At 38.5% G+C, this 14,854-nt stretch overlaps 1 protein-coding gene across 1 annotated transcript; it reads left to right on the plus strand.

The window, feature by feature from the left end:
- Positions 1 to 1,170: 1,170 nt before the first annotated feature.
- Positions 1,171 to 11,992, plus strand: LOC306885471 (RNA-binding protein 24-like). The gene is made up of 4 exons (XM_079442011.1): positions 1,171 to 1,591; positions 2,634 to 2,757; positions 3,236 to 3,290; positions 9,356 to 11,992. The coding sequence occupies exons 1-4, from the start codon at positions 1,424 to 1,426 to the stop codon at positions 9,696 to 9,698; spliced, it is 690 nt and encodes a 229-aa protein (XP_079298137.1). The 5' UTR covers positions 1,171 to 1,423; the 3' UTR covers positions 9,699 to 11,992.
- Positions 11,993 to 14,854: the final 2,862 nt, after the last annotated feature.

Consider the following 14,854-nt stretch of genomic DNA (forward strand, 5'->3'; position numbering starts at 1 on the left):
CAGCCTGATAAGATATGCTGGGTTTGCTTCTGTGCTTATCTACAGCTAGCTATGTCTATTATTAGTGACCAAGTGTGAAAGCTATGTGCTGGAAACATTTTGTTTTTTGTTAGCAAAACTTTGCAACATTTTAAATTCTTTGCACTACAGTCATGAAGTCGCATTAAATTCCACGGGCTACTGACTTTTCGATTCAGCCATATTGTCTATTTGCCATTTTGACATATAAAGCTATCAAGTTAAAATGCTATATATCAAATATATATATAACCATCAGAATGGTTTCATTTTGTTACTTTCTTATGCACTGGGTCATATGGAGTGCAGTGTTAACCCAATTTGTGTCAGCCATTACAGCCATGAATTTAGCTATTAAGTTTAGGCTATTTGTAACAGATCTGGCGCTGTCATGCTTAGTTATTGCCTGAAGCCATATATATGTCTCAAAACTGCCAATGTTTCCTGCTGGGTGAAAACAGCTTAAACAAGCATGAGCTGGTTTAACCGAGCACAGTTTGCTTGTTTCCCAGTCTGGTCTGTAGGCTGGTTTCATAGGGTTTTCAGACAGTATCCAGCTGGTCTTATAGAGTTTTAGGGCATTTTTCAGCTGGTTTTGTTGGGAGACCAGCTTGCTGACCAGCTTGGCAAGCCTGGGAGACCATGGCCCAGTTTCACAGACAGGGTTTAGACTAAACCAGGATTAGGCCATTTTTAAGTCATTTTTATTAACGTGCTTAGGAAAAAACATTACTGGTGTGCATCTTGAGGAAAAACAAAGGCACCGATATATTTTAAGATCAGTCAGTGAAAGTTTCTTTCAGTTGAAACAGCTCAGATTTACATTTTAGTCTAGGACTAGATTTAAGCCTTGTCTGTGAAACCAGCATATGGTTTAATCTGGCTTTTAAAGCAAGGTTACTGTTAGAAAAATGTGGCGTTTGGAGTATTTTTTCCTGTCACACACACATTTACATGCATTTACTGAAACAACAACTGTATGAAATGTCTACAGTTCTTGAACAAAGGCACACAGATGCCCGTTGTGCGCCGTCCAGCTGTTGTTCAAGCGCGTGTAGTGGGCGTGGGGTCAAGCCTGCTCGTACCTCCCTCAAAGTGATCTGGGTGTGGTTTAACCGGGTGCTTTTAGGAATGGGTCACACGCACTTTTTAGAAGTCACGTCAGTTTGGAAGAGGAGTTCGACCCACCTGATGATCCTTGGCTCAATCCGCTCCACATTACTCTACCTCTGACATTAAACCCATCTGCGCGCGTGCGTTTTATATTTCTCAGCAATCGCTTTTTGTAACTTCTAGAGAATATTTTAACGGAATATTAAAGGAGTGGCACGGTCATTATCAGTCCTAAATTGCACTATCGTCTTTCCCTTTTTTATTTTTTGCACTTGAGCATTTTTTTGTGAGGATGCATACCACACAAAAGGACACCACTTATACCAAGATATTTGTCGGTGGTCTTCCGTATCATACGACGGATTCCAGTCTAAGGAAATATTTTGAAGTGTTTGGCGAAATAGAAGAAGCTGTGGTGATTACAGACAGACAGACTGGGAAGTCCAGGGGTTATGGATTTGTAAGTATTCCTATGACTGTCAAACGTAAACTTGCACAACACATTTAAATGGCAACTCACTAGTTGTTTTATAATCAAACGCACTGAGTTTGTCTGGAACGCGCGTGCTTGATGGCTCAAATTTGATTTCTTTAGTAAGTAGCCGCTAAAAGTTTTAAGGTTTTAAAATTGTTTTTTTCTATCCGCATGCATTTATTTTACAGACTGATATTGAAACCTATGTTGTAAAGGGACAGTTCACCCCACTCATTTACTCACCCTCATGTTGTTGTGGCGAACACGAAACTTCAATAACCCAGTCCCCATTCACTTTCATTTAGTGTAAAAAAAATATATATATATATATATATATGAAAGTGAACTGAGACTGTCATTTTTCCTAAAATCTCCTTTTTGTCCTAAGAATGTCATACAAGTTTGGAGCACCATCGTTTTTGATTGAACGGCGGCAGTCCCTTTAATTCCAAAAAACTCTTAGTATAAATTCAAGCTGCATGTTAATAGTCAGAATATCAATAATTCCTGACCGAACAAAGTGCATATTGAAGTCTAAAACAGGCCCTTGTTGTCTCAGCTGTCGAGTTTGACTAGAAGCACCCTGATAAGAGTTCCTCAGCGACTGAGTAAACAAGCTAACTTGTAAAGTTTTGACAGTCCACACAGCAGAAGTTAAGGGACCCTGGTGGATTTCATAACAAACCTGTTGCCTGCTTCACAAGCATATCCAAAATAAGGCGTAGAAAGCCTTGAGTGACCTCTGTCTTTAATGATTTTGTTAGCCAGACATCTTAAAAATAAATAAACACAAAATAACACACACCATCTTGTTTAAAGCCTCATTTGGGGCAGAGGTCACAAGGGTTTGTTTAAAGGAATTAAGTGAAGTCTGCAAAGGCTTTCTTTGGCTATTCAGAAACAAATAGGGCCATGGAAGCTTGTTTTTGTATTTATGTTTCCAGAATTAGCATATCCCGTTAGTTTTTAGATAATTTAATGTGTATCTCACATGCACCACACTTCTCTTTGTTGTGTTTCAAACTAGGTGACTATGGCAGACCGCTCTGCTGCAGACAGAGCCTGTAAGGACCCCAACCCCATCATCGACGGCAGGAAAGCCAACGTTAACCTGGCTTATCTCGGAGCCAAGCCACGAGTGATGCAGCCAGGTGAGGCTTCTAAGAGCAAAGACATAAAGATAATATTCATGAGAAGAAGCCATTGGTTACCAACTGCATCGCTCTTTTATTTTTATTTTTATTTGACACAATTACTCCCAATAAACCTACAAGGTTTGACTGACAAAGCGCAGATACATTTATGTTCTAACAAAAGCATAGGCATTTTTCAGTTCTGTAGTTTCTTTGTTTGTACATGCGCTGATGTTTACCTAAGGTTTTCAAGTCTTAATGGTAAACGGTGACTGTAAAGGAGATTAGCGATGCAATGATGTGATTAACTATAAGCTATTGTACTTCATGTGTACAGTCCCATTGACTTGGCAAAGTTCGACAAAACCGTAGTTCCACCAATGTTTAACTTCATCTACAGACATCTTTAGCAGGTTTAGTTGGGATTGTAACATTAGTAATTTTGCAGAAATGCTCAAAGCCTTGTTCATTTGCTATTTAATTCTTTTGTGCGCAGGTTTTACCTTTGGTGTCCCTCAGATTCACCCTGCTTACATCCAAAGACCATATGGGTGAGTAACAGCAAAAATAGATTATGTATGTGTACAATGGTAGTTTTAAACATCAAACCAGTTTTAGGACCAGATTATGAACTCTCAGAGGCATCATGAACAAATGTATGTTTATACATTGTTAATAGGGAAGTTCAATGCATATTCATAATTACTGAAGCTTATTTAATACTTTGATATAATTAGATTGATGTTGAGAGTGTGTGTATATGTGTGTGTGTGTGTGTGCGCGCGCGTGTGTGAGTAAGAAGATCTTTTACACTGGACACTATAGCCTGACTCAATGTTGTCTATCTTTCTCTGGTCCGACAGGCTCGATTTGGGTTAAGATAACTGGTGGTTTGAGGAATAGCTCTGAGAGCTTTGTGCAGATCTGTAGCTACAGTACCTGTAGACTCAAACACACACAAACAAGCTCGAAAATGGTGATTACAGATGCATGTATGTTGGTTTTATTTTGGTTTGGACTTTCACTTTTAATAGTACATAGAGCTGTGTGTGCCTTTTTACCGTTATGAAGTGGTGTTGATAGCTTAACTGTGTGCTTTTTTTAATTTAATGGAAAAGGGCTGGTTTTGGGGTGCTGAATTTCCATGTTGTGGAGGAGTGATAACTTTGCCACGGAGCAAAGTGTGATTTTTACTTTGCTTCCTTTTGTTTTCTTCACGTTTTTTATTGCTGGAGCTTGTGTTTTTGATTATTTATTTATCTTCACTTTTTTTTGTTTTCTGGTGTCTTGTTATTGGAGTGAGTGCCATTTTGTTTTGTGTGCCGTTGTTGATCCCTCTTCACGCCAACCCTACAGCCCGACTACAAACTTGCACGTTGCGGTTTTATTTTGCTCACTGATTGGGAGTCCTGTCACACTCACAACACCGAGAATATGACACATACTCACCCTTTACCGTTCTCTCCCGTCTCCATTGTGTCCGTTCATTTCTCCTCCTTTTCCAGCTCTCTCTCTGTCTCTCCTCTATCGTCTCTTTACTCTAGCCCTATAAGGCATCCGGCAGTGGATCCAGATTCTCTAGAGTCCTGCCGTTTCTCTTTCAGTGATGATCTCCTTGTAAATTCCCTTTTGACCATTTTTGTAGGAAAACGAAACCAACCAGAAAGTTTAAAGGGGTAGTTTACACAAACAAAAATGGCAAATATACTAATTTACTCAGCCACTTATTGTTCCTGTATATTTTTTTCATCAGTAAAATGCAAAATGAGATGGAAAACGCATGACTGAGATGTTCTTTTCCATACAGCAAAAGTGGATAATTTTTATATTGCCAAGCTCCAAAAAGGACAAAAAAGTGCCATAAAAGCATCACAACGGTTGCGCTATATTCCAAGTCTTTGAAGCCATACGATGGCTTTGTGTGATGAAAAGACAGACATTTAAGTAGCTAATAGCTACAAGTGAACTGTAAAAATGTAAATCTACAACAATATACAACTGTAAAAAAAAACATATACAATGGGGTCTTTTGTGTCTTTTCGGGGTATAACTTAAATTCTGGTCTGTTCCTCACACAGAATTATCGAATAGGTTCCGAAGATTTGAAGTATAGAGCACAAGTCAGTTTTGGGATAATTTTTTTTATAGTGCTTCTTTTGCCATTTTGGAGCTGGGTATTAAAAATCACCATATATATTTACTATATGGAAATGAACCGCTCGGATCTCACATCTTATTTCATGTCTCAGGAAAAAAAAATACAGATATGGAATGACATGAGGATAGAATTTTTATTTATGAGTTTATTACTTTTTTAAACTTTCCTGACTACCTGCTCGTGTAAGTTTGCTGTTCAGAAATTTGAGGTTGGTCTTTTTTTTTTTTTTTTTTTTTAATGTTTTGATAGGTCTCTTAAGGTCACCAAGGCTGCAATTATTTGACCAAATTTCATAATATTACTGTATTATTTTAAACGAACTGTTTTCTTTTTATTGTACTTTATTTTATTATTTGAATTTTCAGCATCCATTACTCCAGTCTTCAGTGTCTATTTCTTCTTATTATTAATGTTGAAAATAGGTGTGCTGCTTAGAATTTAAAACCATGATATACATGTTTTTAGGATTCTTTAAATGGAAAGTAAAAAATAAAAAGATTGCAACATAAACGTATTTACTCACTTTTTATTTTTTATTTAATGAATCTCTGCTGAAAAAAGTAGTAATTGCTTATTTTTTTTTATTTTAACGACCCCTAACTTTTTAACAGTAGTGTATATCATGCTAAAGACAGAAAGACAAAGAAACATCAGTTTACAGAGGCAACTTGACAATTTACTTTAAGATCAGCAGGCATATGAAAAAACTGGCAGGCGTTCAGTGTCATCGTTTAATCTGTGGAGGATTCCACAGCGTGTGTGTATGCGTGTGGGTGAGCGTGTGTCTATTTGTGACATGCATGCATGTGTTTGCAGTGTTGTGAGCCCTCTGCTGTGACAAACAAATGTCTGGATGCCACAGCCCCCTGAGTGAGCCTTCACATGGCCCCGTGCGGCGTTAAGGAAAACAAGCTTCACCATTGTTTTACACAAAGGCTGTAGTGCTGACACTGCACTCGCATGAAGCTCGCTCTCTCTCTCTCTCTCTCTCTCTCTCTCTCTCTCTCTCTCTCTCTCTCTCTCTCTCTCTCTCTCTCTCTCTCTCTCTCTCTCTCTCTCTCTCTCTCTCTCTCTCTCTCTCTCAGCTTGGGGGGTTGGGCCGCTCCTGACATTTAGCTTCGAGATAAACTCAACAAGGCCCAACATGTGCCACATTGCCGCTGAGATGGCACCTCTCGTCTAGCACCAGTGTATTGTGTTAAGGCATTTTTTGACAGTGTTGTCAGGAAGCTGCTTGTCAAATGAACCGTGGCATCATTCTTTGACCTTGAAGCGGTTGGAAAAGGTTGCTCAGGGGCCAAACGCAACCAAACGGTGTTGGTAGTCAAATTGGGACTATGTAATATATGGGTCAGGTTTGAAATTTGCAAAGTCATACCTGTTCTGCAACTTTCTTTGTAGAGTTTCTCATGAGCTCAGCATTAAATGTTAGTATCACACATAGTGTGTAAAAACAGCCTAACCAGATCATGAAGGCTAATTTGTCCAAATTGTGTATAATACGTAAGTCTAGTTCTCGTCTCCCTAATCATAGTTGCACAGCTGAGATCAGAACAGCTGTCTTCTAGATCTGTGAAACTCTAGTCTGAAGTTGACCTTTTATTTAGACACAAACCTCAAGGTTCCTGATCTGCAGTGCTCTAGATGGGTAAATTTATGTGCACTGTTGAGCGGCACAGTAACAAGTTATTTTAATCTCTATTTGAAAGAACCTGATAGTTAGTTTTTAATGGGAGTATGGTCTTTGTAAAAATCATTGATTATTTGTGCTCATTATCATGTGACAAAAGGCTGATCAGATGCGTAGTATTTTCTTAAGCGCTCACTATACAAATAGATAAAGATGTAGAAGGTAAAATCTTCTTGCATTTTGAAAATGGCACTCTAGTGTGGGATGACCAAGGACGCAGAAAATAGCGTCCAGCCCTTCCTGTCACTCACACTAAAAGAGCTGCACTGACTGTGGTCTTGAGTCAGCTGCATTTTATTTAACTCAAAAGTGGTTGCGCAAGGTTTATGTCCTTTTTCTGACCGCGTGATCTGTAGTATGAATCTCAATGTACTAACAACTAACAGGCCAACCTAATATTAGACCATGTTGTGATAGACATGCACTGAGCAAGAGTATTACATTTAACTTTTTTTTTTTTTTAAGATGTGCTTAGCTACATCAATTAAGTGCTAGGTTTATTGCATTTATTTGTTTGCTACTAACTTTACTGCTTAAGCTATTCTTTATACAGTCTAGAGTCAAAAACATCTTGGTGACCAACCACAGTACTTTAGCAAACCTCATAGCAATGCCCTAACAACTACCCATTGTGACTTTTGCTTGGGCAAACTCTTTTTGTAGACACATTTTGGTGAGATTTTTTTTTTTTTTGATTGGTAACATTCTCATACATCTAATTATTTTAATTACTAATGTTATATTAATTTATTAAATTGAAACTTCGCCCCCATAAAAGTAAAAAAAAAAATGCTCATATGATCCAAGGCGAATATTGTCCCTTAATTGATAATTTTTAAGTTGCTTACTAATAATTTGTTAATTTCTCACAATGATTCATATGTAAATCACAGAATAAATGTCTGTGAGATGTCTGTTCACAATGTGAACCTCGTTTTAAATGAGTGAAGTATTTTATTTAAATGAGTGAAATGTGTGTGTGGTGATTGTTTTTGTTGTGGTGCCTGTGCAGGTTGAATGTGAACTTCTCAATGTTTGAAGCTGAGTGTATTTTCACTGTGGTAGTCTATATTAACACAATCCCTGCTGTCACCTCAGGCTGGCAAGGAATCTATGAAAGATTACATAGGAGCATCTTTGCCCTTTGTCCTGAGTGAGAAAAAGGAAGGTTTTGTTTCATTCCTCTCATTTATGGCATTATGTGAGTGGTTGTGTGTTTTGAGTTGATGTTGGTAATATGTACTGTTGCCCTTTTTTTTTCTTGACGCCTGTGGTATGCTTATTTTCTTTCATTTGGGGCAAAGGTTTTGGAGTTTGATTCTGGGGGTCAGGGGTTGAGGTTTGATTGTTATAATGGTGTGCTACAAATAGGGTTGCCATGATAGAACCATTCTCTCACTTTTTCAAACCATCTTAACCAACTCAAATTTTAGTCATAAACACCACCTTCTCTAAAAAGCCTCATTGTGGAAATTCTTATTCTACTTGTGCAGGTCAAAGTAGATGTTGCTTCCCCAAAGCCATGGATCCCTGTTTCTTTAAAGTCAAATTTCATTATAAACTCAGTTCAGTTTTTCATCAGAATCTCCGATCCTAAATTCTCACAGATGTCACTGTCTTTTACAATATAGTTGTCTTGCCTTATTAAATCATATTTAGTGCGTCAGGCATTTCAATGCATTCTGTCATCCCTGAATTTAAAAAGTTCTCACCCGTCTGTTTAGTGCAGACAGTAAATGTGAAAAGCGTTCTGAGAGTGCAACGGGGTACGTAATGAAAGGCAGAATGGGCTCATTGTTCCTGATTGCTTATTTAATCAAAACTCCCCTCTGTGTGTGCTGTCCAGCCTGAGGCTCATTGTCTAAGTGCGGAGGGGGAAACAGCCAGCAACGTCCCTTTTTGAAAACTGTCCAGCTGTCAAAGTAGCCCTGACATATTCACAATGCTCCCCTCATCTCCTCTTCGCCTCTCCTGGGTCCTGCCTTCCCCCATTTCATAGGACGATCACAGGGCTGTTGAACGCATATGACTTTTAACAGATGATTCACACAGATGATCTGTTAACTTAGCATTTTTAGTATTAAAAGGATGTTAAATTATTTTCTCTGGTCTCAAGTTAGAGTACAGACAACTTTAAGACAATTGTATGTTGTAAAGTGTAAACAATGAGGGGCTAACAAAACATTGCTCTCTTTGTTTGAGAATCCCGACTAGCCTGACATAGCAACTGTGGCTCAGCCAGTGGTATGAGCTTGGGGGTGGGGCATCTAATTGTTTGACCAATAGCTGATGGGAACTTGGCTTTTTAACTATTTCTTTTTGTTTTGTTTTTTTTTCTCACAAATGTAAACACTGGTTTACAAAGCATTGCTCTGTTGAAGTGTCTCAACCAGCCCAATTTAGCAACCATAGAAATGTATAGGTAGATGCCCTATTAGTGGCTGTTTCTATGGTCCAGTAAGCCATCCACTATATTGGAACAGTCAAAGACAGTTCTTGTCTGCTTGTTTAGCCAATGACACATGGGTGAATTTTGGAAATTTTGTCTGACGATAGTAATTATTTGGTAATGCAAATGGCACAGAAATTGCAATTGTTCAGAGAGATGTCTATTTTGGCAACCTTATATTTCTAATAATCACTAGCAGGCATTTCCTTGGTGTTACTGAATTGTGGAAATGGGGTGCTTGGCCGCGCTGTGGATGTGGTTCTGTATTTGATGTGTCCATAATGCATTGCTAACATGCTGTCGTGTTTGTCTCTCACAGGATCCCCACTCACTACATGTACCCGCAGGCCTTCATGCAGCCCAGTGTGGTCATCCCTCACATCCAGCCAGCAGCGGCCTCCGCCACCGCGTCCTCACCTTACATCGACTACACAGGTGCAGCCTATGCACAGTATGCCAGTGCCGCAAACGCTGCGGCCGCCGCAGCCTACGAGCAGTACCCGTACGCTGCCTCTCCTGCCGCAACCGGCTACGTAGCTACCGCCGGCTATGGCTACGCCATGCAGCAACCACTGGCCACCGCCGCGCCGGGGTCTGCAGCTGCAGCTGCGGCCTTCGGTCAATACCAGCCCCAGCAGCTGCAAGCCGAACGGATGCAATAGCAACCAAAGAGACGGACAGGAGACGCGCAGGGAATCGACGCCCAGCGACTGCTACTAGATGATGAAGAGGATGGTGACGAAAATAGTTGCTGGTTGTGGGTTGATTGCAAGAGGAGGAAGACGAGGAGCATACAGGAGGGGGATAGTAATTGATAGAGAGATTATTAGTGAGATGGGAACTCCATTGCTTTCCAACTTGCTGTGATTTAAAGAAAAAAACAAAACCAAACAAACAAAAAAAAAAGATTGCAGAAAAGGACGGAAACTAGCTTTTTACTATTATCATTATCATTATTGTTATCTTTATTACTATAATTAATATTAGAGTAGGATATTTATTGCGAAAGGAGGTATGCAGCGACTAATCACTGTGGTATAGGTGCGTTGTAGACGAAACCTTAAGTCCCGATGCTGTCATTTAATGTAGGCGACCGTTTTTCCGAAGGACACTTGGAAATGTCCCACATTGTTTTGATTCTAGGGCCCCTTACCTTTATATTTATTCTCATTTTTGAGGGCTCTTTTTGTTCTGTCATCTTCTCAAGTGCGTTTTTTTTTGATCATCAGGGAAATGGAGCATTTTTCAGCGAATTAGAAACGACAAACTCTGCCAATCAGGGATAGTAGACCTAACTGTGGCGAAATGGAGAAAGATCCAGTGTTAGCATGTTTTATGTGTTGTGAACTACCTTTTTATCTATCTGATGCTGAATGTCCCCCCTTTCTCTGACTCCTGTATTGACCTCCTGACCTATGCAAAGCAAACAGACCGCCAGGGGACAAAACAAAGTGCAGGAACAGGAGAGATTTTCTTTTGCTCCCCCATAATGGGCATCGAACAATTTGAAGGCACTCTCGAAAAGACAAAAAGACTGAGACGTATTGTATTATATGCTTACAAAACACACGGACTAACATGTACACCGTTACACAAATTTAAGTGTTAATGTCTGTCTGTGGGCGAGGGAGGATGCATAAACACACATACACGCACACACACACAAACAAAGATGACTACGTAGGGAAAAAAGCATGGGGCATTGCTCAGTACTAGTATAGAATCAGAGAGCAATTGCTGTGTTGGAAAGAACAGGAACTGATACACACACACAGTCGGATTGCTCTGGAAACATCACTGGTGCTCGTTTATTGAGCTGTCACAGTTTCATCCCTGGACTCCGGTCCTGCTCCGGGTCTGTCAACTCTTCTTATCCTCTTAGAGAGGGTCCAGAAGCTTGAGGACAGACCTGTGCATCCTCCCGATATAGCGACGGATCTTTATCTGGAACACGACGAGGATCTGTGATAAGGGAGGGGGTTCCCGCAAGCTTTTCACCCTATATCAATGAACCGCTACAGGCCTGGTATTTATGTTCACTAAGAAATATGTCTGAGCACCAGCACACGTAATAAGGTCTATGTATTTCAATGAGCAACTCTTTACAGAACAGCACTATAGTGAAAGGATCCGAATCCATGTGTACGAGGGTTCTTTGTGTGCCTTACATTTGTAATGCTATTTAAAGACATCTGCTATTTAAGATATTTATTTTGAGTTGACTTATGTTGCGCTCTAAGATCACTGACTTAGAAGCGGTACTGTATGAATAATAATGTATTCATCTCATGGCATATTATTATAAGTTATTAAGTAGGCTTAGCTGTAGTATTATTAACATACTCAACCAAAAATGTTGGTGTAGGACTTATTTAAGATACAATTCTGTATGTGCACTGTACAATTCTTTTTTTTTTTTTTTTTTTTTTTTTTTTTTTTTCTTTATACATTTGGAATTTTAGAACATGACATTAAATATCGGCTAGTGTAATGCCTACCGTATGACATTTATTTTATTGCAGGCCTGTTGTTTCTGGCATGTTATCTCCATTTGTCATATCCAGAACTGTTTAAAATACTAAAAAAAAAACAAAAAAAGGACAAAAAAAAAAAAAAAGACTTGGCGAAACCTAAGGGACATGCTGCTTCATACACTAGAATGTATCGTCAATGTCGAGGATGGATGCTGTGCTTTTATTGCTTTAAATATGCATCAGATGGGCTATTTTACACTGTTGAGAATTTTTATACTTGAACTCTTTCTTACAAGGGAAAATATGAAAAAAGAAGAATAACAACACAAAAACCAAGGACTTTTTTCATTGTCACTGGATTTGGGCATGTAAAGTGTTAATGACTATTTAAATACGAACGTTCTGTAGGTATTTAAGCCTTATTTCAGATTTTCAACACTATTTACTCTAAATGGAAATAAAAGGTTCTATATTTAAACCTCAAATGCTTTGTTCATTGCACAGGCTTGATTTTTGTCACTGTTTCCATTGCTTTTCATTGGATGCCTGAATGGTGCGGGATTGTTATATTGTGTAACTTATTCATTGTATTTCAAAAGCACACATTCTAGGGCATTGCTACATCGAGTCATCCTGGGTCAAACTTATATGGTGAATTGCAAAATATTTCAATGGCTTAAAGTGCTCATGTTTGGTTTCTTATGGTCTTTGTTTAGACAGGCAGTAGCTTTACCACTGCAGTGACGAAGAACAAGCTCTTGTGTATTTCTCGTGGATGAAGGTGTCGTTAAGAAGCAGATATTCTCAGCAAGCCAACAGTATAAACACACAGGCTGTCACTTCTCCTCGCCACACACCGAGATGCTTATTTATGACCTTGTTTATGCTGGTTTGTGAGGTGACAAATTTAACTGACCTCATCTCTGCCTGTCCAGACATTGCTTAATAATGGAGCTGGTGGAGGAATATTCTGGGTTCATTACAAGTTAAGCTCAATCGAGAGTTTTTGTGACTGTTAATATTGATTAGCACAAAAAAATGATTTGAACTCCCCAAAATAAAAGGTTGTGGTGAGGCACTTACAATGGAAGTGAATGGGCCAATGTTTTAGAAGATTTAAAAGCAGAAATTTAAAGCTTATAATTTTATAATTGCAATGATTTCTTCTGTTAAAACAGACAGCATTTGTGGCATATTGTGGATTACCACACTTTGCCCGTTGTTAACACACACACACACACAAAGCTTTTGACAGTGGAAGTAAACGTGGCCAGTTTTTTAAAAGCAGAAATTTGAAACTTAAAATTCCATTTAAAAATAAATGAAAATGCGTTATTTCCTTTGGCTAAACTGACAGTGTTTGTGGCGTAATATTGACTGCAATCAATCGATCAATAAAAAAACGGTAAGACACACAATGGAATTGTATAGGGCCATTTTTTTGGAGGATATTAATTTACAAAAGCACTTTCATAAATTCTTCTTTTCAAACTTGTGTATTATTTGATCTGTAAAGATATTCAAAACATTTTTTACAGTTGTTTTAGAGGTTTTGGCAAAGTTGTACAAATAAATTGGAACTTCCCACAGAAAAGATTAAGCAGTTTCTTTCTTCACTTTAAAAGCATGTTAACTTTAAAACTTGAAAAACTCTCTACATCATGTGGCTGTCACACTGAAACAGTGAGCCCCATTCACTTCCATTGTCAGTGCACAACTGTAAAGAAAGTTTTTGTGAAAGAAAACGAGAGGCGAGTTAAAAAAAAAGGCTGAATAAATGTGGTAATCAACGTAACCCCACAAGTGCTGTCGATTCAGCTTAATTTGTACTGAACTGCATTCCTTTAGAGAGAGTTCTGTTTACTGCATTTGTGAAATTTATTCTGTTTTGCATCATTGCAAAAACGATTCAAACTAACCCTGCATGTTTAAACTAGAGAAGGGAGACATGTTGAATAAACATACATGATTAAGTAATGATTTCAGATGGCTGTTAAATAATGAATGTGTTTGTGTAAACAGGTTGCCAGAATCACTAAATATAATTTAATATGACTTGTCAGGTGATGGTATTAGCAAATTTGTGTATGTGTGTTGTTTGCGAACCTCATACGGGATAGATTGAGCAATGTTTGAGCCAAATCGCTGTGTCATGGATCTGAGATTCACCATGTTGACCTAGTTGTACCCAGTCTTCTAATGTTCAGGACAGAGCACTTTGGGTAATGATCATAAACTGGCCCCTAATTCCAATCCAGGCTGGCATCCCATGTAACTCAAACCTACATTTAAATATAACCCTCACGCATGTTTTATCTGTACTTAAAACCAAACCAACCCAACACCTGTATTCCTTTCACCGCCGTTTCGCATATTGGAGACCCGCAGTGGCTTAGTGAATTATTTAGGGCCTTTCCTATCAATAAGAAATGCCAAAGGGCCACATCTGTGCACTTGGTACTTCTCGAGGATGTTCTATTTCTGCCCGCCGTGTAACCTGATGCTAGCTCGTGTTTCAGTACCACTGTGACACGGCAGCGGCGGAAACTTTCCACCACACCATCACCGGGGATGCCTGTCTAACGTCGGCCATGATAGCAGAGGGCCGCGGGAAGAAAACGCCACCGGGAACTGATGCAGAATAAAGGCACTGATACCGAGATTACTTCATAATCTCTTGTAGGGTCAAAAGTGCAATGAAGCAAATGTGGAGTGTAGATAATTAGTTGCTCAATATGTAATGGCAATTGAATAAACTAATAAACAAAGTAACAAAATGATCATCAATATGGTTTATGTATGCATATATTTATTTATTTTTACTTTTTGTTCTCTAGTGCAATAATATTCTCTGACATTTATGGATGTCTGAGATGATAACCGGTAAATCTTTTAAAAGTCTATAGCTCAAACCATGTAACAAGTTCTTACAAATGTTTGTTATCCTTGTATTCATGTTGGCTTAATTCATTTATGTTTCAACAATATTTATATTAATATATTGATATTTAGTATTTGCATATTTTGATATTCAGTTATATTTTTGATATTTAATGACTCAGGTAAAACACTAAAATATTTACCTTTCCTTGCACCTTGAAAACTGCAAGCATAAACAATCACTCTTAAACAGTCACTGACCTAATATGGTGATTTCTTGACAACAAAGTGGCTTGGTGCATGTTGAATACTGACTTTTTGGCACACAAAAGTATATTATTATGTTAATAATATATTTATGCTAATAATGTGTTTCAGAAATTGCTTCAACATCTATTATTTTAAAAAGCTCAAAGATTATGCTAAGCATTTATGACACTTGTAATACAACTATTCACACATAG

The sequence above is a fragment of the Barbus barbus genome, assembly GCF_936440315.1.
Source record: "Barbus barbus genome assembly, chromosome: 19".
Taxonomy (NCBI): Eukaryota; Metazoa; Chordata; class Actinopteri; order Cypriniformes; family Cyprinidae; genus Barbus; species Barbus barbus.